Source organism: Moschus berezovskii, chromosome 7 (genome assembly GCF_049115385.1).
Source record: "Moschus berezovskii isolate FMDL1 chromosome 7, NW_MosBer_1.0, whole genome shotgun sequence".
Classification (NCBI taxonomy): Eukaryota; Metazoa; Chordata; class Mammalia; order Artiodactyla; family Moschidae; genus Moschus; species Moschus berezovskii.
Window position 1 is genome coordinate 23419329 of NC_142466.1, and position 25841 is coordinate 23445169.

Here is a 25841-nt window from a genome sequence, read left to right on the forward strand (position 1 = left end):
GAGGATGAGATGGTTGGATGGCATCACCGACTCAATGGACATGAGTTTGTGTAGGCTTTAGGAGTTGGTGATGGACAGGGAAGCCTGGCGTGCTGTGGTCTGTGGGGTCGCAAAGAGTCGGACACGACTGAGTGAACTGAACTAAACAGGAAATTTAATACCTAGAAGGCAGATTTCTTTTTAGAAAGGGAAAAATTGAGGTGAGTTAGTTTATTTAGTAATTCTCGCATTAGAGATTTCACTCAATGAAACCATACATTTTCATCCATAAATTCATATGATCCCTATGAGAGCCTCCTTTTTGTTTGTGATCCTGAAGAAGAATAAAAAGACAGACAAGGTTCCTATGTTTATGGATCTTAGCTACAGTCTGGGAGGGAAGATGGATGAAGAAAACAACCAAATAAATAATTACACTTTGGCATGTGTACTGTGAAGAAAACAAATATAGAGTTGAGTGGGGAGAGATGCTAAAGAAGGAACCCTCTCTGAGAAAGGTGTTTTGGGTTTTTATTTCTTCTTAAAAGGCACTGAGCTGGAGGTAGTCAAGGGAATGAAGAACGGAAGTGAGTCAATTGGAAGAGTACGGTAGGCAGTAGGAAGAGCAGACACAGCTCTGGACTGAATAGGAGAAAATCCCTGGGTGCAGGAGGGAATAAGCTATGAAGTGCAGGCAGATCTTAGAGGTTGGCAGAAGCCAGGACATGCCCGGAAGAGGGCTGAGGAAAGGAGTTTAGTAGGTAGAAGCCCCCAAAGAGTTTCAGCAGGGAGAAGCATGATTTGATTTACCTGTGGAGAAGTTTCTGCTAGGTTCATGTGGAGAATGAATTGCAAAGGGATGAAAGTGAAAAGAGATCTGTTTGGAGGCTTTTACAGTCATGCAGCCAAGAAAAATTAGGGATTTAGAGAGCAAACTCCTATATTGAACTGGATCAGGTCTTCTCTAACTCTTCGATATTTACGATGTTCCAAACTGCTTGGTAACACTGATATGTAACTTCTTGTGTATTTGAGTACAAATTACTGACTAAACTTCTGCATTTAACACTGAATTCAGTAGAAGCACTAAGGAGTTGTTAAAGAATGCTTGTTGTAATAGTTGAAATCTGTTGGAGAGCTGAATCCTTAAACTTTTATAGGACTGTGCTAGCTTGCCAAGAGCTTAAATCATTGGATCTGAAAAGCATGAGGAACTTTGAGCTGAAATGATCTTCTCTTTAATAACTAGCTCTGCTCACTCAATTCATGGTGTCTTTTGGTTTTGTTTTTTAGAATTCATGTGGTTTTCGACTAACACTGATTGAGTATTTCCAGGCACAGGTCTCAATAGTGGGATTGGTGTGGGAAGGTGGTTTTCCTCTCAGTTCCAATTGCTACAGTAGAGCATCTCATAGTCACTCTTTAGGCATCCGAACTAGTGTCTCAGCCATACCTTTAGTGTCGTGAAAAGTGTCCTCAAGGCCGACATCCTGACAGTTTCTATTTATTTCACGGTCTATTAATGAAATTAGTGAAGTGCAGTAAAATGTTCAGAGCCGAGTACACGTTTTCGTTTTCTCATGTCTATTGTTGACAGGGTTCTGGATTAGGGTGAATAATGTAGGGATGGACTGGTAATGAAGGGGAAATTTAGTTTCAAGGAGGCAAAATAGTTCTATTCTAGTGTGGACTAAATCAGATACCTCATCTTTCACGAGGACCCTCTGAAAACACAGAAAGCTTCCAGGCCTTCTGGTGGTGCTTCAGATTGGAGACTTTATTTTTTGGTTGTACATTGACCTGAACCAGTCAACATGCCATTATTCAGATGGCTGCCAGCCTCTGGAAGCCAACCTCACAGTAAACTGGATTTCCCACTGGATTTCTGTCACCAGTGATTGCTTTGCCTTTTGAAAACTAGCCATGTTTGAAAGACTCCAACTTCAGATTCAGCCTCATTCATTAAATCTCCCCTGACCATGCCAAAACTGGAGTAACTTCTCCCTCATGTTTACTCAGCACTTGGGTCCTTAGTCACGTGGAGTTTATTAAGAAACTAGAGCCATTACTTTCTACCCTCCAACCCACTATTCCCTTTTCTTGGAGGCAACATTTTCATCTCTTTTAATGGCTTATTTTTTTAATTTTTCTTCCATATTTGTATATAAAGTGCTGTGCTGCTATTTCTTTAAACATTTTTTAGGTCTCTGTTTTAGTGTTTTCTGTTAGTTCTTAACAGGGAATATGAAAATATAGCTCTCTTTTCTGCTTTCTGCCAGTCCGCCTCAAATAGGCATCCTTTCTATGCCCCGACCCTTATAGTTTAATTTTAGACTAAATCAGTGATTTGTGGCTGTACAGAGTCTGTCTACACCTGAGGTGTGAAATAAACTATGGTAGCTTTTCCTCAACAATTTAATGATTATAGTTAATAATTGTCTTGTTTTTTGCTTTTGTTTAGTTTTCCATGAATGTATCACTAATTCAACTTTATATTGTTTACTAATCATCTAAATCTGCTTTCAAGACTGCTAGACACATTGGATATTTTACAGTTTCACTTTCTCACCTGATCATCCGCCTCTGGTGCACAACTAGTCCTGGGATCTTCCTTCACTGTCCTCTTAAGAAGCTATTTTTGGACTCTTGTGTTGGATTTCTTCTATCAATTATCCTTAAACTTTCTTGGTTTTCTTCCTTGACATTAATAACAAGGTTTCCTTCCTTGTTATTAGAATACATCCTCTAGGAGCTTCGTGAAATACAGTGCAGTGATAGTGTATTAAGACCTACATTTGGAAAATGATTTTAGCCTGCCTTATCTACTTGAGTAATAATTTAAAAGTTTGTAGCATTGTAATTTCCAAATAATTTTTCTTCAGAATTTTGAAGCCATTATTCCATTGTATTCATTGTGTTATAGTCAGTCTGAAGTCATTGTGATTCTTGACCTAAATTATTTTTTTCTCTCTGGAAGGCAGTCTACATTCATTCATTTTTCAAGTTCATTAAATGTGGCCTCTTTGAATGTGAAAACTCATATCCATATGTTCTGGAATGTTTTCTTTAATTCTTGGGTTTCATCATCTCCATTTTCTCTGTCTTCTTTTGTGGAACTTTTTATTCATATATTGAACTTGTTTCTAAATTACTTTTTTATTTTTCTCTGTGTATCTCTTTTTCTTTCTCTACTATACTTTCTCAGAAATTGCCTTGACTTTTTGTGAAATTATGTTTTTGTTTCATGGTTGCAATATCTTACACATCTCTAAGGATGCTAATGCTGATTTTTAAGTTATTTTCTCCCTAAGTGGTCTGTTTCCTCTAAATTGGTTATTTGCCCTCCCTGTTTGTTTTAGTCACTATATTACCCCAAATGTCTAGTAATTCTTATTCTGTGCTTAGTATTAGGGTGTGTGTGTGTTTAGTTGTGTTGACTCTGTGACCCTATCGATCATAGCCCTCCAGGCTCTTCTGTCCATGGGTTTCTCCAGGGAAGAATATTGGAATGCGTTGTCATTTCCTCTTCCCGGGGATCTTCCTGACCCGGGTCTTCTGCATCACAGGTGGATTTTTTACCCATGCACCACCCATACCCCAAGGCTAAACTGTGCCTTGTGTCACTGCCCTCTACTTCCAGCCAAAGACTTTTCTGAAGAAACAACTTCAGACTTTTGCTGGGTACAAGGGGCAGTTTTGTTTTTTGTTTTTTCTTGATGCTGTATGCATTTGTTTTCCCCCACTGATTCAAGAAGTTCTTAATGATTACCATGTAGAACACTGTGCTGCAAACTTAGGAAAATGAAAAGAAAAAACAAGTCTGGATTCTGCCATTAAGAGCGTCACAGAACACTACACATAAACATTGATACTAGAGAGTGCTAAGGGACACGTTTAGGTAGATTCAGTACTTTATACAGTATAGACTTTTAAAGATGTCTTGTCTTTTACATTTCTTTGGACTTACTGATAAAATGGTTTCTGAAACCACATTTTTAAAAAACCTCACCAAAATAGACAAGTTAAAAATAGCTCCTACTACATGCGTATACCTATGGCCAATTCATGTTGATGTATGGCAGAAACATCACAATATCATCATAAGGTAATTATCCTCTAATTTAAAATAAAATTTTAAAAATGTAAAGATTTGGAGAAGAAAAAATAGCTACTACCCAACACATTCCTTTGAAGATTTTTTGAAATGATTCCACTTCTGACTCTGAAGACTTTCAACTAGCTTTCCTAATTCTAGTTCCTACCTTTTTTTGTCCCCATTTCCTAGAGATACGTAGTGGTGCCCATTCTTGAGCCTTTTGGGGGTTCATTGGTAAATTGGGCCTCTTACTTTCCCTGTTCCTGCTTAGAACTCATTTTATTCAAGTATCCTAAGGCTGTTATGACATTTCTGTCAGTTTTCAGTATTCAATGTTATATTTGTTCCTTTTTTTTCTTTTTCTCTCTGACCTTGTGGGTTTAATGCCTTTCTTAAACACAGAAACAAAATATGCATTATACAAAACAATATGTACTCTTGTAATGGTGTTTGGAAAAGGATTGAATATAGACGAGTGTGTGTGCAATGTTTATCTAGGACTTTTCCCCTCTTTATGTACACTTGTGTTATCTCCTTTAGCTGGACCACAAACTCCTTGATTTAGCTTGAGTCAGAAATATAATTCTTTAATTCCCCTCAGCAGCTAATTTATTGCCTTCCATGTGGTGTTCAGTTCAGTTCAGTCACTCAGTTGTGTCCCGACTCTCCGCCACCCCATGAACCACAGCACGCCAGGCCTCCCTGTCCATCAACAACTCCCGGAGTTCACCCAAACTCATGTCCATCGAGTCAGTGATGCCATCCAGCCGTCTCATTCTCCGTCGTCCCCGTCTCCTCCTACCCCCAATCCCACCCAGCATCAGACTCTTTTCCAGTGAGTCAACTCGTCGCATGAGGTGGCCAAAGTATTGGAGTTTCAGCTTCAGCATAAGTCCTTCCAATGAACACCCAGGATTGATCTCCTTTAGAATGGACTGGTTAGATTTCCTTGCAGTCCAAGGGACTCTCAAGAGTCTTCTCCAACACCACAGTTCAAAAGCATCAATTCTTCGGCGATCAGCTTTCTTCACAGTCCAACTCTCACATCCATACATGACCACGGGAAAAACCATAGCCTTGACTAGACGGACCTTGGTTGGCAAAGTAATGTCTCTGCTTTTTAATATGCTATCTAGGCTGGTCATAACTTTCCTTCCAAGGAGTAAGCGTCTTTTAATTTCATGGCTGCAGTCAGCATCCACAGTGATTTTGGAGCCCAAAAAAAATAAAGTCTGACACTGTTTCCACTGTTTCCCCATCTATTTCCCATGAAGTGATGGGACCAGATGCCATGATCTTCGTTTTCTGGATGTTGAGCTTTAAGCCAACCTTTTCACTCTCCTCTTTCACTTTTATCAAGAGGCCTTTGAGTTCCTCTTCACTTTCTGCCATAAGGGTGGTGTCATCTGCATATCTGAGGTTATTGATATTTCTCCCGGCAATCTTGATTCCAGCTTGTGCTTCTTCCAGTCCAGCGTTCCTCATGATGTACTCTGCATGTAAGTTAAATAGCAGGGTGACAATATACAACCTTGACGTACTCCTTTTCCTATTTGGAACCAGTCTGTTGTTCCATGTCCAGTTATATATATATATCTGTTGTTTGTCTTTTTATGTAAGGCAGTGATGCTAAGTGAACGATATGTATAACAATTTGGTAATTATTCTAATCCCCAGGCAGATATTAATATCCTGTGTCCCTAGAGCCGTCATTTAAATGTCCCTGTATTAGTCCCTTTAGTTCATATATTGAGTGTGGTTGATAGTCTAGCTACTTACATACACACGCTATTCTAATGGATACTAAGTGAATGTTTCACAGTATGACAAGGTCCTCAGTGGTTTTATCCCAGTTGCATGAATGTTTCACTTCACTAGAGATTTCTTAGGGTAACAGCAGCTGATAAGTAGAAATAAAGGGGACCAATGTGTATCTTATTAACTGTCATGTCTTTCCAGTCCTAACAGGGGCTTTGCAGAAATGCACTGTATGAGTGGCCACTCCAATTTTGTCTCTTGTGTATGCATCATACCTTCAAGTGACATGTACCCTCATGGACTAATCGCCACTGGAGGAAATGACCACAATATTTGCATTTTTTCACTTGAGAGTCCAGCACCACTTTATGTACTAAAAGGTCACAAAAACACTGGTGAGTATAACACTTTGGCATTTTTCTGTTTGAATAAGTGTCATCTTTTTGAAGATAAAATTCTTATATCTGCTTTTCCTAGTTTTATTATTATTTTTACCTATCACTGTGGCTTGATGCAGAATACCTTTTGAACCATCACTGTTCTATAAATTCTGTTATAGACTTACTGTCATCAGTAAGAGCTGACATACCTATATATGTAAAAAGCAAAGATTGCATTTATAAAAGGAAGAGATTATAGTTTTACAAGCTTTGTAATTTTGGCTTTTCAACTTTCTTTTGCAAGGAATTCATTTACTCAGGAAAACTGAGAGCACTTCCTTTATCTTTGGACTGTTATTTCTGTATTTATGCAGCAAATCAAGTCCCAGAAGGAATGTATGTAGGGGATCTGGTATCATTATTTGAGAGTATTTAATACTTTTGAATAATGTTTTCTGTGATTTGTATATATTTCTGATTCTGTTATATTCCTGGGCTTGTGTTTGCTTAGAAGCTCTTTGTTATAAAATGACACAGTTAATCAATGAAGTATGTGTACTTTTTGTTGCTGTTGTTGTTTCTGGAATAGTTTGGGATATCTGTAAGCAAACAGTATGGCCCATAGGCATTCTAAACTTAATTCCTTTAAGGAGTTTGCAAAATGCTTTGTGTGTAGGTATGGGAAATCTTCAATACAGAGTGATACAGTATTTTTTAAAACTTTTTAAAGGACATCTTCAAATGTATATAAAAGTAGAGACAACGTATTTTAACAGAAATACTATAATGATCTATGTATTTGCATAGCTTTAAGGATTATCAATACATAGCCTATTTGGTTTCATCTTCTGCCCCTTCCACAACATTATTTTAAAGGAAATTTCCAATATACTATTTCATTTGTAAATAGTTGAATATGTAGCACTATAATAGAGTTTGGCAAACTTTGTCTGTACAGGGCAAGATAGTAAATATTTTAGGATTTGCAGGCCATGCAGTCACTTTCATAACTGCTCACCTCTGCTGTTGCGTGGAGCATTGACAGTAAATAAATGAGTGAACACATCTGTGTTTCAGTAAACTTTTATTTATGAACACTGAAATATGAATGTCATATAATTTTCATATGTCAAGAAGTGCCTTTTTTTCCTCTCACCCACTTAAAAATATAAAAACTATTCTTGGTTTGTGCACCATACGAAAACAGGTGGCCCACAGGCCATAGCTTGCTGATCCCTCAAAAAAAATGATTAATTCTGCCATTATTTCTGGATTTAATACCTAGCATTTTTTGTTAAGAACCTTCCACATCAACTGTTTGGCACACTTACAAAGAAAAGACAGGGTAATGCTTGCCTTCTGCCCTCCCCACCTCTTTTGATGGTTTCAGAATAAGTTGATTCCCTAAGATCTTGTTTTCTTTTTTGATTCTCAAACTGTCCCAATTGAAAGCTTCTTTAAAACAGTTGGTTCCTATGGCGGCTTCTTTTTTTTTTTTTTTATTGAAGGATAATTACAGAATTTCTTGTTTTCTGTCAAACCTCAACATGAATCAGCGATAGGTATACATATAACCCCTCCCTTTTGAACCTCCCTCCCATCTCCCTCCCCATTCCACCCCTCTAGGTTGATGCAGAGCTCCTGTGTGAGTTTCCTGAGCCATACAGCAAAGTCCCGTTGTCTGTCTGTTTTACATACGGCAGTGTAAGCTTCCGTGTTACTCTTTGCGTACGTCTCACCCTCTCCTCCCCTCTCCCCAGGCCCATAAGTCTGTTCTCTCTGTCTGTTTCTCCACTGCTGCCCTGTAAGTACGTTCTTCGGTACCGTTTTTTTAGATTCCATATATGTGCGTTAGAATACAATATTTATCTTTCTCTTCTCTTTCTGACACACTTGACTCTGTATAATAGGTTCTAGGTTCATCCACTGCATCAGAACTGACTCAAATGCATTCCTGTTTACAGCTGAGTAATATTCCATTGTGTGTATGTACCACAACTTCTTTATCCACTCATCTGTTGATGGACATCTAAGTTGTTTCCATGTTCTAGCTATTGTAAATAGTGCTGCAATGAACAATGGGATACATGTGTCTTTTTCAGGGTATATGCCTAGGAGTGGGATTGCTGGGAGAAGGAAATGGCAACCCACTCCAGTGTTCTTGCCTGGAGAATCCCAGGGACGGGGGAGCCTGGTGGGCTTCCGTCTATGGGGTCACACAGAGTCGGACACGACTGAAGTGACTTAGCAGCAGCAGCAGCATGGTGGTTTTATTCCTAGTTTTTTAAAGAGTCTCCATACCATCTTCCATGTGGCTGTATCAATTTACATTCCCACCAACAGTACAAGAACGGTCCCTTTTCTCCACCCAAACGTGGCTTCTTGATAAGCCCTTACTTTTGGTACTACAGAATGTTCTAGACCTGAAGTCAACAATTTTGCCAAGAACCTTATGTTTTTCTTTTAGTGGGAAATAGTATTTAGAAACCTCAATTGAGTTGTGGTCCAGGATTTTTTTTTAATTAATTTTGTTTTGTAATTATATAAAACATATAGTTTACAAAGAAAAATCTGTTTAACATGGTGAGTTCAGAGAAGTCTGTATTGCTTTCTCACACCATCCTTTTCTTATAAGTAATTTTTTGTATTACTCTATTTTCACGTGAAATTTTATTTTTTAATTCTGGGAAAATTGCTTTACAGTGTTGTGTCAGTTTCTGCCATACAGCAATGTAAATCAGCCATAATTTTATATATATATATATCTCCCCTCCCTGTAAGTGACTAGTTTTTATTATTCATAGCTCTGTTCTTTCTGGAAAAAAAACTAGCAAATATGTATGTATGTCTATATTACCCCTTTCTTAGATAAAAGGTAACATACTGTATTTAGTTTTCTACCCTGGCTATTTTTACTTGATAATACTGTCCTGGAATACTTTATTGCTGTATATAGAAATCTTTGTTCATTTTTACAGTGGCATTATATTATATTTGTATAGCTATACTAAAGCTATTTTAGCTTATTCAACTGGTCTCCTCTTGATGGATATCTTTAAGTTTCCAATCTTTTGCTTGTACAAATGTCTTTTGGTTGGGTTTTTGTGTGTGTGTGAGTGTAATTTAGGTATGATATCCAGTTCTGGATCAAAGGGTAAATGCATATGTAATTTTATTAGTTATTGCCAAACCCCCTCATTTGGTGTCATAACCTTTATTGCATTCCCAGTAGCAATATTTGAGTCCCTTCTTCCCTTACCAATCAAATATGTTGTGAGATTTTTAGGTTGTTGCCAAAATGATAAGTGAAAAATGACGTTTTGGTATGGTGTGATTTGCATCTCTCATTATGGAGGGGGGCATTTTTTAAAATATGGAAGGCTCATTGGCATTTTGTCCCCCTGAGAGCTATATTCTTGCCCATATAATATAGGGTTATTGACTATTTTTAAAGTCCTTTATAAATTAGTTATTAACCCTTTGATACAGATTGCAAATATTTTTCCATTTCATTATCTTTCTTTGCTTTATATATGTTCTTGTTTTCCTATTTTTGTAATGCAAAGGTTTATGTAATCATATGTATCTTGATTTTGTAAAGGTGTTTCTCATAGAAACCTGTGCAGTAAAAATATTGCTTCATATTTTAAGGTTATTTTTTCTGCTTGGTTTATTTCTACTTTATCATAGGTTATCTTTTATTATTTTGTTAAGTTGCTTGATGATTTGGGGCCAGTGTCATTTCTTTCTTTTTAACTTTTTCTTTTTTAATTTGAAAAATACCACATCAGTGAGTCGGAGATGAAGAAATTAATGATTGACATCCTTACATCCTGTTGATTTTTTGTCAGCTTTCTAGCCTAAATTTTATGTTCTAAATGGTAGAGTGGTACTGTTTTTTGTCAATAGATGAATAACACCTTCCAGTTACATTAGTTAACTGGAAAAGCTAAGCCTTTAGGTTCTCTTCCCTGAGCTATTTTCCCAGTTGAAAGCGTTTATTTTCATGGTAACAACCTTAATTTTCTTTGCTTTGAAAATACTTTAAATCCATTTGGAAGTTTTGGCACTGTGGAGGATGGATGGCTTTGTTTCTGAGTTGTACCTGTTATGTAGCTGGATGTCAATTGTGCTTTGGTGCTGAAAGGACTTCTAGGGTTTATATTTTTCATCTGGGCTTGAGAAGCAGTTGGCTCTTCCAGCTCTGCATATCCCTAGGTTTGGACTCTTCATTCCTGTTCGGAAGCCAACCAGTTCTTGATCTCATTCCTTTCTTTTCCTACCTAGCCAGATGCGTCCAGTAGTAAATGACACCTAACGCTGGAGTCCCGTTTTCCAGCCTCTTTCTTTAGATAACAAGTTTATCGTGTCCCAAGTTAATGCCAGTGGCAGCTTTACCAACTGTTCCTTACTTCGTAATAAGGATCATTGGTCTTTTGGTGTTAGCAATCTCCTCATCACCTGTTAAACTAGTCCCATGTATTTCAGGTCCTTGCTTTAGTGGTGCCTCACTTTTGCTGCTAATTCTGACTCAGTGAAGTAGGCTAGGTGACATTGTGGTAACAGACAGCTCCAGTGTCACAGTGGCTTAGTGCAGTCAGCTTGCTTTGCTTCTTGTAGCTCCAGTGCAGCATGTGCTCTCACAGATGCTGGAGCAGTGGGGAGGAGCATGGCCTAATTGAGCTCCTGTTCTTAAAGCTTCCACCTGGAAGTTACATGATTTCTGCTCAATTTTTCAATGCCAGAACAAGTCATGTAACATGCCTAAAACCAAAGGAACTGAAAAAGTTCAGTCTTATAATTTGCTTAGAAGGTAAAGAGCAGAAAATATTTTATGAATATCACTAATGGCTACCATGCACATTAAAATCTTTACATGTTCCATGTGCTTCCTGGAAACCTCCCTCTTGGTACCTCTTAGCTACCTGTTGCATTCATACTCCCTGGGTTAATGTCATCTCCAGATTTCCCTATTTCCGAGACCTGTTTTCATCATTCTTAACTTACTCTTTAGTATAATACAGCTGTTGCAGCTTCCTAAGAAAGCTGTAACACGGGGGTTAAATACAGTTTGTATTTGCATATTGGAAAATGGCTTTATTCTAGTCTTATATTTGACTGTTAATTTGACTAGATGTAGAATCCTGTGTTAAGTCCATTTAACTTCAGAATTTTGAAGGCATTGCTCTATTGTCTTTTAATGTATGGTGTTATTTAGAAGTTTGATGCCATTTCCCCTGTCTTTTCTATGGGACACTCTGGTCCCCTCCCAAACTTTTGGGATCTTCTCTATTTCTAATGTTATGAAATACCACAGTGCATCTCTCTCTCTGTTTGTTAAAGTGCCTTTCACTGGACACTTCTGTAGGTTCATTCAGTCTGGATATCTTGACCTTCACGTTGAGGGAATCTTTCTTGTACTGTTTCTTTGTTTTCTGCCCCAATTTCTCCTCTTTCCCCAGTTACTTCTTTTTGGAATCTCTGTTACTTAGATGTTTGACATTCTAAAATTATTTTCTAACTTACTTAACTATCCTTTCCTGTTTTCTATATTTTTGCCTTTTAGGTCCAATTCTCAGACTTTTTCCCCCCTGGTTTTTGGTTTGGTTCTTCTCTTCTTAGCTTTTATTTTTCTTGGTCTCTCATTAATTCTTTTTTTATATAACACCAGTTTGCAAATAATATCAGATTGAAGATTTTTCTTCTGCTTTCTGAAATTTGATTTGTTTCTTACGGATCTCTCAAGTCCTTTTCCCCCTTATTTTTCTGTTTCTTTGTTTTGGTTTTTCTCTTTCATGTGGATGGAGCTTGGTGATTGGTGGTCTTTGTTAGAGGTGGAGCTGATGGCCTGACTTTTTAGGTGGAAATCTCAAATGTCTGCATCTGGTGTTCTTTAACATTATTCAGTCCTCTGGGAATGCTCCTGCCTCTTGCCTAGGTGAATGGGGGTTGATATATGCCTGACTGCTGGCTTTGTGGGAGCAGGTATAGGTACCACATTTTAGGATGGAGACTTTCTGCTTATTCCCCTGTGTTTCTTGGGGCTCCTTATTCCAGCCGTTTATTACGCCTGGTGACCTGAGTCTAGAAACTCAGCTGCAGTTCCTCCAGAGGACAGACCTCCAGTCTCCTTCCTGCAGTGGGTGAGGATGCACTTTCTTGACAGTGTAGGCTGAGAGGAGAGTTCCAGTGTTTCACTGCATTGTGTGCAGGCTTTGAATCGCTGTTCTCATTTCTTAGGTTCTCTGCTTAGCCCCATCCTCTGTGGAACCTAGTGGGTACTAAGTCTCATAGTTTTGTGGGGCCAGTTACTCTGCCACTAATCTTTCTGTGTAACCTTTTCCTTTTTGCTAAGCCAGTTATATTGTTTTGTCTTCTTTGTCCTTGTAAATTAAGACCATTTATAGCATTACTGCGGACAATCAGACATTTTAAGTCAAAACTCTTGACTTTTTTGTTTCCATGTTTTTAGATAATTTTTCATATTTATAATTTTTAGCTTGTACAGTTTTATATCAAGATAAAGCATTTAATTAGCCATCTCATTACTGTTGAACACTTAGCTTGACTCTATAGTTTTTTTGTCATGTTGACTAGCATGACCCTAAATAACTATATAGTGTTCCAAACTCTTTTGCATTATTTTTCTGTATAGTTTCTTAGAACTGGAAGGGATTGTGCAACCCACTTAATCCTGGTCTCTCCTTTTACAGATGAGGAGTCTGATGTTAAATAATATCCCTGTGGTCAGACAGCTCCTAAATGGCATGGTTAGGACTTGGATTCAGGGAGCCTGGCACCAGAGTCTGTGCTTTTCTGTATTTCCATTGAGAGTCGGACACGACTGAGTGACTGAACTGAACTGAACCGAAGCCTTAATTAGCTAAATACCCTCACTTCATAAAGTGTATTTAAAATTGTAGTGTTTTAGTAACTGGCAAGATTGAGCATTTTTCTCTATGAAAATATGTTAATTAACCTTTTTTTCCTTTAGTTTGTAGTCTTTCATCTGGCAAATTTGGGACATTACTTAGTGGCTCGTGGGACACAACTGCTAAAGTCTGGCTGAATGACAAATGCATGATGACCTTACAGGTACGGTAGTTCTGTGTGAGTATTTGATAAAATAAATATGATGATTCTGTGGCAACTTAACTTAATACCCATTTTCCTCACAGGGTCATACAGCTGCAGTTTGGGCAGTAAAGATATTACCTGAACAGGGCTTAATGTTAACTGGATCAGCAGACAAGACTATTAAATTATGGAAAGCTGGAAGATGTGAGAGGACTTTTTCTGGTAAGATCACAGTAGACAGTTTTTGTAATCTCATTGCTTTGTATTTGCACAGATTATTTTTTTTAATATAGAAGTTTTAAAGTGATACTTGAAAAACGTCACTATTTCAGCCATTTAATTTGGGTGAGTATAAATTTTCTGACAGTTAATATGTCATATCTTTTTAAAAGCTGTATGTACTGAGATATAAAACAACCAGATATGGGCTAATAAATAGCTACTTAATAAGCTATAACATGGCTATATGTTTCTATGTATGTTATTTATGTAATTTTTGGTACTCAGTTATATTTTGGTTGTCATTTGAACAATTTAGCCTGAAACTTCCAAGCATAAGTCTTACTAAGTGTGGGTCAATTGAGTTACCCTCATATGTGAGGACAACCTCACTCATGCTTTTATTAATATTGAAATACATTGTTTAATAATAAGGATTTTCAGGCTTTGTTTATGTTGTACTTTCAGGTGGGTAGTCTTGTAAAACCTCAGCTATTAAATAACTCCTAAAATGAGGAATTGACTGTCTAGTATCAGTACTGATAATTTATTTATGTGGTACTTAAATTTTTGATGTGATTTTTGTTTGTTTTTCCTTGCTTCTATTTATTCCTTAAAAGTTGATCAACATCCTGGATAACATTGTAAGAAGTCCCTTGTGCAGATAAAACTATCTGTAGGTGGAAAATGGACAATGAGTTATAACAAAGCATCCCTCTGTTTCTGCTTCCATACATACACTATGTGTCAAGATTTATTAATCTGTTATAGGTAATCTAAATCAGCAAATACTGAGCATGGGAAAGGTTAGAGGTCTGATCTCCTTTATTAGATTACAAACTTCTGAAAATGTTTTGTCCTTTTAAAAAACATTGTAGCAGCATCTACAGTGCCTCAATTAATATTGAAAAAATTGAATCTTATTATGTTTTTAAAAACATTTAATGTCCTTTGAAAGGAATAAATACATACACGTATATATATCTAGTTATACAATAACACAAGTTTTAATTCAATAAATTCTTGCCCTTTTAAAAAATCAAGTCCTTAATTTTTATTTTATCATTTTAATGCCTGCATTTATATGAATTAAGAAATATTTCTCTTGGTAAAGCAGCAGTGTTTGGCTTTATGTTTTGGTTGAATCAAAAGAGTAAGAGAAGTTGTTATTTGAATCGAAAGAGGTAGGAATAAGAGGCAGGAAACTTGAATTATTGCTTTAGCTCTGCCACTAATTGTGTGGTTTTAGATAAATTAATCTCTCTCAACCTATTTCACATTTGAAGTTTATCCTATGATAGATTTTATTTCAAACTCTTAAATAATTGAAATCTTTTTTGTAATCCTGGTTTTTCTTTTCTTGGTGCTTTATAAATACTGATCTTAATATTATGTAGTGAGAAATTGAGGGGCTATTTGCTTTGTTATTCATCTGTTATATTTGAGTATTGTGTATGTTATGAATAGTAACTCTTGTTACTGGGAAATAAAAGTTGAAATGAATTCTCAAGTAAAAATCATGGGGGAACTTCCCTGTCAGTCCAGTGGTTAAGACTTCACGCTTCCACTGTAGGTGATCAGGTCTGATCCCTGGTTGGGAACTAAGGCCCCCTGCATGCCACACAGCCAACAAATAAATAAAGGATTTTCTTTAAAAAAAAAGAAATTGTGTGGATCAAAATCCTATTTCTGGAGGGTTTTTAGAAATAATGTAGAGAAGATATGATAAATATAAAATAACTTCCTAAGGCTGGTGATTAAAAAATACTGCCAAAACTACATTACCAATTTTGGCTACCAGGCTTTTCTAAGAGGAAAAAAATGTATTTCTCTAACTTGAAAATCAGTTTTTAATATTCACTGGTATGTTTAATAGTGTTAGTAAATTAAAATACACAGAGCCATCAACCAAATGATCCATTTTTATTGATTTATATGTATCTATATTTTTAATACAGGGCACGAAGACTGTGTAAGAGGCTTGGCAATTTTGAGTGAAACAGAATTTCTCTCCTGTGCAAATGATGCTAGTATTAGAAGGTGGCAAATCACTGGCGAGTGTCTTGAAGTATTTTATGGTCATACAAATTATATTTATAGCATATCTGTCTTTCCAAATTGTAAAGGTAAGATTGTCTTATACTACATATTTAAAATTCTATGTTGAGTGTTGCTCTGTCCCATCTTGAGGTTGGGGAGGTGGTGCAGAGTGCTAATGGTTTAAATCAGTTTTCAGTTTACTAACTGTAACTTGAATATTTGGTAGCTTTATTTCGTAAATATATTTTTCCTAAGGAGAAAACTGAATGATCATCTTTATATTCATTCAGACTTGATGGTTGTGTTGTAAAAAGTTCTTGGGCATCTAAAGAAAGATTTCATATAATTTATTGGTGTAAAGTATAGTAAGATGTGAATATACGAAAATGTAATTTTTTGAAATTGTATATGGTATAAGTGACATATGCATAAAATTTAGAACTATAATTTATAATTTATAAGTACTTTGGGGTTTAAAAATCAGTATGCCTTTGACACTTCAGGACTACAGTGAACACTGTAAACATAATGAATCAGTGGTAAAAGAGATGTTGGAATTAGCAAAAAATTACAATAAGGCTGTACAAGAAGATAAGGTGACCCCTGAACAGCTGGCAATAAAGAATGTTGGCAAGCAGGACCCCAAACGTCATTTGGAGGAACGTGTGGATGCAGCTATGTTGGATACTGTTGTATTTAAGTAAAGTAAAGGAAAAAGCTTTTAGTGATACTTCCAGTGTATAGTCCTCTGTTGTTCCTAATGCTCAAAATCAAGGGAATTCTGAAAGTGTATTTGGTTAAAAGTAAGGCATCTGGCATCATTTGCAGCACTGTCACACCTTCAGTCTCCATTGTGCAAAATTACCTCTGTTTCTTTAGTCAGGGTCTTTGCAGATTCCAGTGTTGTATAAGAATACATCAAAGTGGACAAATTTTGTCTAGATCCTGTTGCTAAAGCTGAAACTCCAATACTTTGGCCACCTCATGTGACGAGTTGACTCACTGAAAAAGAGTCTGATGCTAGGAGGGATTGGGGGTGGGAGGAGATGGGGACGACAGAGAATGAGATGGCTGGATGGCATCACCAACTCGATGAACGTGAGTCTGAGTGAACTCCGGGAGTTGGTGATGGACAGGGAGGCCTGGCATGCTGTGATTCATGGGGTCGCAAAGAGTCAGACACGACTGAGCGACTGGACTGAACTGAACTGAATGTTGGAAGAAATCAGTAACACAAATATATTTTGATTGTTGCTTACAAAATAAAATACATTTACAATCTAAAAAAAAAATAAGTATGCCTATTTAGAAAGGTAGTATATATAAATGTACTGAATTTTATTTATTCAGGTTAATTTTTCCTGTGTTCATTAATTTTAGATTTTGTGACAACAGCAGAAGACAGATCTCTGAGAATCTGGAAACATGGGGAATGTGCTCAAACAATCCGACTTCCAGCTCAGTCTATATGGTGCTGCTGTGTGCTGGACAATGGTGACATTGTGGTTGGTGCAAGGTATTCACATTCTAGTCAATCAATCAATAATATGTGTCTAGGCCTTAGGTGGGTTTTCCTTGTGGCTCAGCTGGTAAAGAATCTGCCTGCAATGCGGGAGACCTGGGTTCGATCCCTGGATTGGAAAGATCCCCTGGAGAAGGGAAAGGCTACCCATGCCAGTATTCTGGCCAGGAGAATTCCATGGACTGTATAGTCTATGGGGTCGCAAAGAGTCGGTAAGGTGCACAGAGATAAGCCATAGAATTTCAGGTGAACTGGGGAGATCACAGTTCTAGGGAGCAGTGGATGATGCTGGTAGGGTGGTAGGGTGGGGCCTAATCATGAAGAACCTGGAATGCCCAGCATTTGTTAGATTCAGTGCTTGGGGTTAAAGGGTTATAGCTCTTGAGTAAGAAGTGATGAACAGAACTTAAGAATTATTAAATATGTAGGTTAGATTTAACTAGTGGTGACAATGGACAGGAAACCAAATTAGTAAGCAACTGTAGGAGTGGGATGTAAAGTTATGAAATATCATTACCCCCACAGTATAAATAGATAAAAGACCAAAAAATGAGATAATGCAGAGGGAAAATGATTGGAAGGGGGATGAAAGAAAAGGATTAAGTTTCAAAGTTTGAATGAGTAGAAGTTCACATTAATAAAAATGGAGAAGTGCGAGAACTGGTCTGGTGAGAAAGGTGGTATCCTCCTAGGATCTGTGCTGTTAAGTCACACTCAGGCAGTTGGACTGGATCCCAGTGTAACAGCTGAGACTACAGATCAAGATTAGCACCACACTTCCAGAGACCAGGGATAGGGCATCTGAGAGAAGAAACAGAAGGGAAGGAGCAGTGCTAAAGGCTGAATTTGTGACACACTGTGGGTAGAGAAAGAAAAACCAGTAGCCAAAAACAGAAAAAACAATCCAGATGTTGAAATTCAAACTTGGAAAAAAAAGATTTTGGAGGCCAATTGTGATCAGTGTCAGTAAGTACATGAGGGATTAAGCAATGAAAAGTTAGAAAAGCTTTTGGATTTGCTTTGAAAGATGTTAGTGGTGACTTTTTTGACATCACATTTTGATAGAAAGTGATAGAAAAAGGTAGTGAGAGGAGACAAAGACTATTTTTGAAGAAGTGGATAAAGGAAAGGATCAGAGACTACTCTGGCATTGAAGGCAAGAGGAAAAAGAAGACAGCCATAAGAGAATACGGGGTCTACTAAAGCACGTGTGTTTTACTCCTTGGCTGGGTCAGGGTTGATACGTTGGTTTAGTTATTTTCACCCTAAACTTATTTAACATTGAAGAAAAATAAATAAAGTGATAACATTTGCTGTTAGTAGAAGGTTAAGTGAGAAAGTTCACCATAGAGCTGAGTGAGATTAATACAGTTGAAATTGGGTAACTTGCCTCCCTCACCACGAAATTTTGAAAAGAGAAATTATGGAAACCAAGTCATTTTCCCAAGAACAGAAAGAAATTGGGCCTGCCATCTAGTCCAGAGGTGAAGCTGTTTTTTTTTTTCTCTTTTAGGGTAACATTGCTAATTAATGGCATAGCAAGGACAGGCTCCATGTGTTTCCAATGAATGGATATTGAGCATCTAGTATTTTCTAAGCCTTATATTGGGCATTTGAGCCCTTTGTAAGTGAAACAGTTCACCACTCTTCTGTATACCGTAATACCTGTGTAATACTGACTTTGAAAGTGTATGCTATATCTATAGATTTTTGTGATGGTAAATATTTAATTTGGAATTGAAAATTGTGTTAAATATATATCTCTTTGTTCTTTGCCAGTAACTTTTTTCTTAAAAAGTCTTTTTCCATCCTTTCTGTTGCTTTGGAAAGTCGAGAGTAGTGTGCTGAAATCAGCATAGTTCTATATTCAGCAATAAATGTGTAGTAACATTTTTCATGTTCACATATACAGATTCTTTTTGCTTTGGATCTTTTAAGTGTGATAATGTTAATACATTGTGGTAATGACTTCAAATCAGTTTCTGTTTCATTACAGTGATGGTATTATTAGAGTGTTTACAGAATCAGAGGATCGGACAGCAAGTGCTGAGGAAATCAAGGCTTTTGAAAGAGAACTCTCTCAAGCAACCATTGATTCCAAAACTGGTGACTTAGGGGACATTAATGCTGAGCAGCTTCCTGGGAGGGAACATCTGAATGAACCTGGTGAATATTTCAGTGTATCTAGTAGTAAAAAACGCTACCATGTTTGCCTTTTGGAATGAGTGACAGGAAAAAAAGATTGTTTTGTTAAGTCATTCAGTATTATTTTCATTGCCAGGTACCAATTTCTGAGAATTTTTATTATGCATAATCACAGTGAGAAACCATGTTCTTTTTGTGTCTGCCTCATCGTTTTAAAGACTTTGAGCTAAGTTCCCCATAAACCGGAATCTTTTTTTTTTTTTAAATAGTTCATATATATGGTAGGTGTTCGGAAGTCACTCGTTACTTTTGGTTGACTTGATTCTCTAAGAGGCTGTATAGACTAAAAATGAGTTTAAATAATTCAATGTCTGCTTAATGAGTTAGGCATCATTTGAGCTTAAAATCAGGACAATGGTTGTCTCAAATGAAACCTTGTCGGATGGATCCATGATCCCTTGGTCCATGGATCCCTGGGGGTTCTGAGATCCTTTCAGAATATCTATATGGTCATAACTAGTTTTGTAATACAAAAGTGTTATTTGACTTTTAACACTATAGTAACATCTGCATTTATGGTATGAAAACAGTGGTGGGTAAAACTGCTGGCTCCTTAGTACACAGATCAAGGCAATGGCACCTCTTCACTGGCATGCAGTTGTTGTTTTTAAGAAAAAATGCATCTGCTCTTAAGAATGTTCCTGAAAAAGCATTAAATATTGCATTTGGGGCCTTTAGAACATGTCCTTAATGTTCTGGATGACGAGAGGTAAAGTTCTCCTGCAGTATACCGGAGCACCTCATGCCTCCAGGAGACTTCTGCAGTCCTTGGAGTTGCAGGGTGAACTTGCCCTGTTTTCATGGAATGCCACTTTTATTTTCAAAGAATAGCTGCAGTTATTCACACTTAGGTATTTGGCAGGCCTTTTTTGGAAAATGAACAAAATGAGCATGTCACTTTAAGGAAAATGATTGACAGTATTTGTTGCCAAAGATAAAATTCAAACTTCCAACTGAAAATTGAAATTTTGAAAGACTTGTAACATCAGTGGTAGTATTAACAAATTTGACTTTTTAATATTGAATAATAAAATGTCTAGTCATTTGGAAGCTCTGCATAATCAGTGATTTAATCAGTGTTTTCCAGATGACCAGTTTGTGGTCTAACGGAATCATAAATGAGTAATAGAACTGTTCAGAGTTTGATGAACCAATGGATTTTAGTATAATAGAGCATGACAAGTTCATTGATATGATTTTAGATTCTAAATTTGTAACCTTTTAGGATCTGCCCCTGTAGAATATCCACATTTTTCTGAAAAGGCTATTAGACCAGTCCTTTCTTTTCAACTGTGTTATCCATGTGATGTGGGATTTTCTTGATATACTTCAACCAAACAACAGATTACAAAGGTTAAATGCAGGGACAGGTATGATAATCCAGCTCTCTTCCATTAAGAGAGATGGTAAAGAGATTTATGAAAACATACAACAACGCCAGTCTTCTTACTAAATTTCTAAAACTAATTTTTCATTAAACTATTACTTACTCAATATGTAATGGATCTGTTGGGCTTCCCTGGTGGCTCAGTGGTAAAGAATCTGCCTGCCAATGCAGGAGATGCAGGTTCAATCTCTGGGTCCAGAAGATCCCCTAGTACTTTTGCCTGGGAAATCCTATGGACAGAGGAGCCTGGTGGGCAACTGTCCATGGGATCGCAAAAGACTCAGACACGGCTTAATGACTAAACAACAATAACAAAGAGATCAATTACTGTTTTCCATGGAGTAAATTTATTTTTTATTCTTCTCATTTTTAATTTCCAATTCAGTAAATCAACTGATACAACCCACATGAAAAAGCTGTTTGGGTTTCCGAAACCAGAGTTTGAATACGGTCATATCATTTCATGTTTTTAATATTCTTATAGTTCTTTGCAAAAATGTAATCTTTTTGTCCATACATATATACACATTCAGTAAATATTTACTAGGTACTTACTGTGTGCCTGGCATTGTTCTAAACTCTGCAGAATACAGATTCTTTTCTCACAAATTTATACTCTACAGGAGGAGGCAGATAGTTAAAAAGTAAGTAGATATACAAGTATGTCAGATAATGATAAATTCTATGGGAAAAGTAAAGCAGGAGTTGAGTTTTAATAAAAACCAAAACAGGAGTTATAAATTCAGTGGTCAGGAAATGTATGCTACTTAGTATAGCACTAGTTGCTATAACAGATAAATCCTAAAATCTCAGTGGCTTAACACAAGAGAAGGTTTATTTGTTGTACATTTAGAGTTCAGTTGATGACAGGGTATCCTGGAGTATGTCCTCCTGTAAATCATTCAGGTGCCCAAGCTGAAATCACCATCTTCAGCAGGTGCTTGCAGGGTCCCCTTGGTTATAGACATTCAATCAGTAGATAGTATAAGAGGGGAGAGTAGAAAATGATGGACTAGGTTTGGAACCAGTATATATCACACCCTGAAGCTGAAGCTCCAATACTTTGGCCACTTGATGCGAAGAACTGACCCATTGGACTTTCCCTGATGCTAGGAAAGATTGAAGGCGGGAGGAGAAGGGGAGGACAGAGGATGAGATGGTTGGATGGCATCACCAACTCGATGGACATGAGTTTGAGTAGGCTTTGGAGAGTTGGTGATGGACAGGGAAGCCTGGCGTGCTGCAGTCCATGGGGTCGCAAAGAGTCAGACATGACTGAGCGACTGAACTGAACTGGTATCACACCCACCCAGATTCCACTGTCCATTACTCAGTATGTAATCTCGGGACTCCATTGGAATAGGAGCAGGAATCTCTGGAGGACAGCTAGGTGTCTCTGCCAGTGAAGGCCTCACAAGACTGTGACTTTCAGGTAAAGTTCCTAAGGAGGCTTGGAAGCAAATCTTGCCAACATCTGTGTGGAGAATATAATAAGCACAATAAACAGCCAGTGTAATAAGACTCTAGCGGGCTCCAGGGCCTATAGTAGGAGGCCATTGAATCAGTCCAACTAAGAAATAATGTTGGCTTGTACCAATAGGTAACATTGGAGATGGTGAGAAGAGTTAGTTTTTCTAGCTATATTTTAATGATGGACCTGATGGAATTTGCTGAAGGATTAGAGTTAAGATAAAGGAATCACTCTTCTGCTCTTTTTGGCCTGATCAGCTAGAAGAATGGAGAATCATTGACTAAAATGAAGTATTGTCAAAAGATACTTATTAATAAAACTCATTTTATTTTTGGTTAGCCAGCTACTTTTTTAGTAGAATCACATCTTTTTAACCATCCTTTATTTAATAGTTTCCTTTGAAGCATTATTTTCTTTTTGACCGTTTTCTAGTAGAATTATGCTTTAAAATATTTTGTGTAATATTTTAGGTATAAACTTTAACATTAAAAATTTTCAATCTAAATGTTTGTAAATTTTACTCTGCCATTCTCTGAGTCACACAATTTTTATTTTAAGGGACTAGAGAAGGACAGACTCGTCTAATCAGAGATGGAGAGAAAGTCGAAGCCTACCAGTGGAGTGTTAATGAAAGGAGGTGGATAAAAATTGGTGATGTTGTTGGCTCCTCTGGTGCTAGTCAGCAAACGTCTGGAAAAGTTTTATATGAAGGGAAAGTATGTCAACGTCTGCTTTCTGATTACTATTATCTTAAAGCATTCGACAAATCAGTGGTTTTATTTCTCTTTCCCCATGCTAATAAATTTTCTTTGGTATTTTGACATTTAAAAATACATTTCAATGGGGAGATTCTCTCTCAGTCTTTGAGTAGTTTTTTGTTTGTTTGTTTTAAATACCTTTGCATGCAGAGAGAGCTCCATTTGTAATGGATGCATTGGCCATTGTTTGCCTTTTGGTAATTAGATGCATAAACTATTCCCGACCGTTTTGGGTTTGGCACTTCTGTGCCACCTTTCATCTCATGCTTAATGCCTAGCTGTATTTAACTTGACAGGCCATGAGGGACCCTGCAGGGCTGTGCTTATAATGGCGGCATGTGTTTTATGAACATGTTTTCAATAGCTAATACTTTTGGCCTTGAAATCAACTACCTGCCACCCAATCTTTGGTTTTACAGTTAATGTGTTGTCATAATCCAGCCCCTAAGTCTACCCCAGTGAACTGCCATTCTTACAGCACATGCAGATGGTTGCTGTTAATCATTATCTGCCTAGGAGAAGTTTTAACATTGTGCTTTGGAGAAAGTTTAGCACTATCATTATTAAAATAACTCTGTGTTATATATGTCTTTAATATATATGAACAGACAGTAATCATTTATCTCCTTTTTATATTCCCATTTAAGGAATTTGATTATGTTTTCTCAATTGATGTCAATGAAGGTGGACCATCATATAAATTGCCATATAATATCACTGATGATCCCTGGTTAGCTGCATACAACTTCTTACAGAAGAATGATTTGAATCCTATGTTTTTGGATCAGGTGGCTAAATTTATTATTGATAATACAAAAGGTCAAATGTTGGGATTCGGGAACACCAGTTTTTCAGATCCTTTTACAGGTAAGTTAGGGTTTGTATTAAGTCTTATATATTAGTATTTTTGTTGTTGTTAAACAAAGAATTGCTTTATTAATACAAACTATTAATAAGTCTTATATGTTAATATAAGACTATTAATAGTTAATATTATATATTATATAATATAATTAATATTATAGTCTTAATATATTAATATATATAAATACTCCCATCAGTGTTGATTATCTTTTGTGTGTGTGTGTGTATTTAAACACCTATTATGGATAACTATTTAAATAAAAAAAAAATAAGATCAGCAGGTTTTTGCTTCAGATTTATATTTTTGAACTTCAAATTATATAGTAATTTTATATTTATAGAAATAATTGTAAATTGTTCTCTTTCAAAGATACAGCCACACTGTAAACTAAATAAAATTAAGAATCTAATTCAGCCATTTGAAATGAAAAGAAGCTTGTAAGTTCCTTCATGTTACTGCTTCATGTTATTTTGGTGAAATCTATTAAATAGAAATTCTGTTTTCACATGGGGCTAAACCAGTTAGTTACGCATCAAGTCTAGAACTGAACTGTGGGTAATTTTAGTTCATGTATTATTTGTATTCCTCATGTTTATTTTAAGTCACTTGTTTATTACATAGTATACAGTGTTTAAAGTGTTATAAATGGGATTAGGTTTTCATGCCAGGAGTAGTATAACCCCAGTAGTATTAGTCTTGAGTCCTCGAGTGGAGTTTAATTCTAGAAGTGTTAGCCCGAGTTCTAGGTCCCGGAAACCGAGGCTATGGTATGGGAGGAAATACAGTTCTCCCTCTTGCTTGCCTTAAGTATAGGGCCAGCCCTAAATAAAACTTTGAAATTGACACTTTATTGTTAAATGGGTTCCTGTCATTTCTGACCCATCTTTCATGTGCTGGTGTTCTTCCTTTTTACAAGGATTGCACATTCTGTTCTTGTCTCAGATCTCTTTTTTTTCTTCTTCCCTCACAAACGCTTTATGCTCCTAAATAATTTTCTCTCCTTCTAGTTCATTTCTATTGTTCATTCATATCATAGAGCTAATCTCAGCTGCATGTTGATTTAAACAGAGGTATCAGACTGAATCACTACAGAACTATAAATAATGGAACCCTCCCAGATGCACTTGACAGAAAAAGGAGGAAAAAAGCTTATATCTGGTTATTTCTGGTTGGAATATCAGCCTACAGTACAAAAGAGTACTGTATTGTATAAGCGGTCTTGTGGGATAGATAGAGGACAGATGTTAAAGCACCTGTCTGTGTCTGGAAATCTAACATTCTCCCCTTTTTGCTCCTCTGAAACTCTTATCAGCATCCTCAGATATATCTTTGGTAGATGCCTCCAATTATTTCCTTAGAGATAATAACAAAACCTACTCACACACACTACACATTTGTAAAGGAATAAATGGGAAATCTGTTTCCTTTGTAGCACTCATCCCCTTTGTAATTTTCTTCTCCAGTAGGTTGTAAGCTTCAGTGGATACAAGCAATCTTGTTCCCTGCTGGATCTCCACACTGAATGTACTGTTTGACACATGATTTAATGAACCTGGAAGTTCTCTAAAAGATTAACATTTGCTGCCTGTGGTTTTGATAGCAACAACAGCAGGAATTCTAGTGAATTTGTATAGGAACAGAAACTGATTGTATGGTATATTATTTAGGTCAGAGACCAACTGCAATTTATCTTTTTATATTTGAATTCCTAGTTATTTTACTATTTAAGTGCAGAAGCTAAGATATAATAAAAAGTATTAAAGTTAACAAAAACAAAACTTAGAGAATCACTGAAATTTTAGTTTTTTACTAACCAACTGTAAGACTTCTGATGATAACTCCTCTTAAGATAACTCCTCTTATTCTGTCTTCTGTTGCCTTGCTCTTTTTTCTCCACACTTAGAGTCTTCTGATGGAAGCAGTGTGCTATTTATGAAAGTCAGAATTTTGACATGCTTCAGATTTTTCTTTGTTTACATGCACAGGTGGTGGTCGGTACGTCCCAGGCTCTTCATCAGGATCTTCTAACACCCTTCCTGCAGCGGATCCTTTTACAGGTGGGAAGCAGTTTTGAGCAATATGTC

General features: G+C 36.7%; 1 protein-coding gene across 3 annotated transcripts in view; it reads left to right on the plus strand.

The window, feature by feature from the left end:
* Window positions 1–25841, plus strand: part of PLAA (phospholipase A2 activating protein) — a 39034-nt gene that overhangs the window by 2242 nt on the left and 10951 nt on the right. For 2 of the 3 annotated variants that reach the window (XM_055428136.2, XM_088837872.1), the window contains exons 2-10: window positions 6035–6228; window positions 13208–13308; window positions 13392–13512; window positions 15468–15635; window positions 16930–17065; window positions 19068–19237; window positions 22693–22850; window positions 23540–23759; window positions 25743–25814. In XM_055428136.2, the coding sequence (XP_055284111.1) occupies window positions 6035–6228; window positions 13208–13308; window positions 13392–13512; window positions 15468–15635; window positions 16930–17065; window positions 19068–19237; window positions 22693–22850; window positions 23540–23759; window positions 25743–25814 (1340 nt within the window). The remainder of the gene's footprint in view (window positions 1–6034; window positions 6229–13207; window positions 13309–13391; window positions 13513–15467; window positions 15636–16929; window positions 17066–19067; window positions 19238–22692; window positions 22851–23539; window positions 23760–25742; window positions 25815–25841) is intronic. The other variant, XM_088837873.1, reaches the window with a different exon arrangement.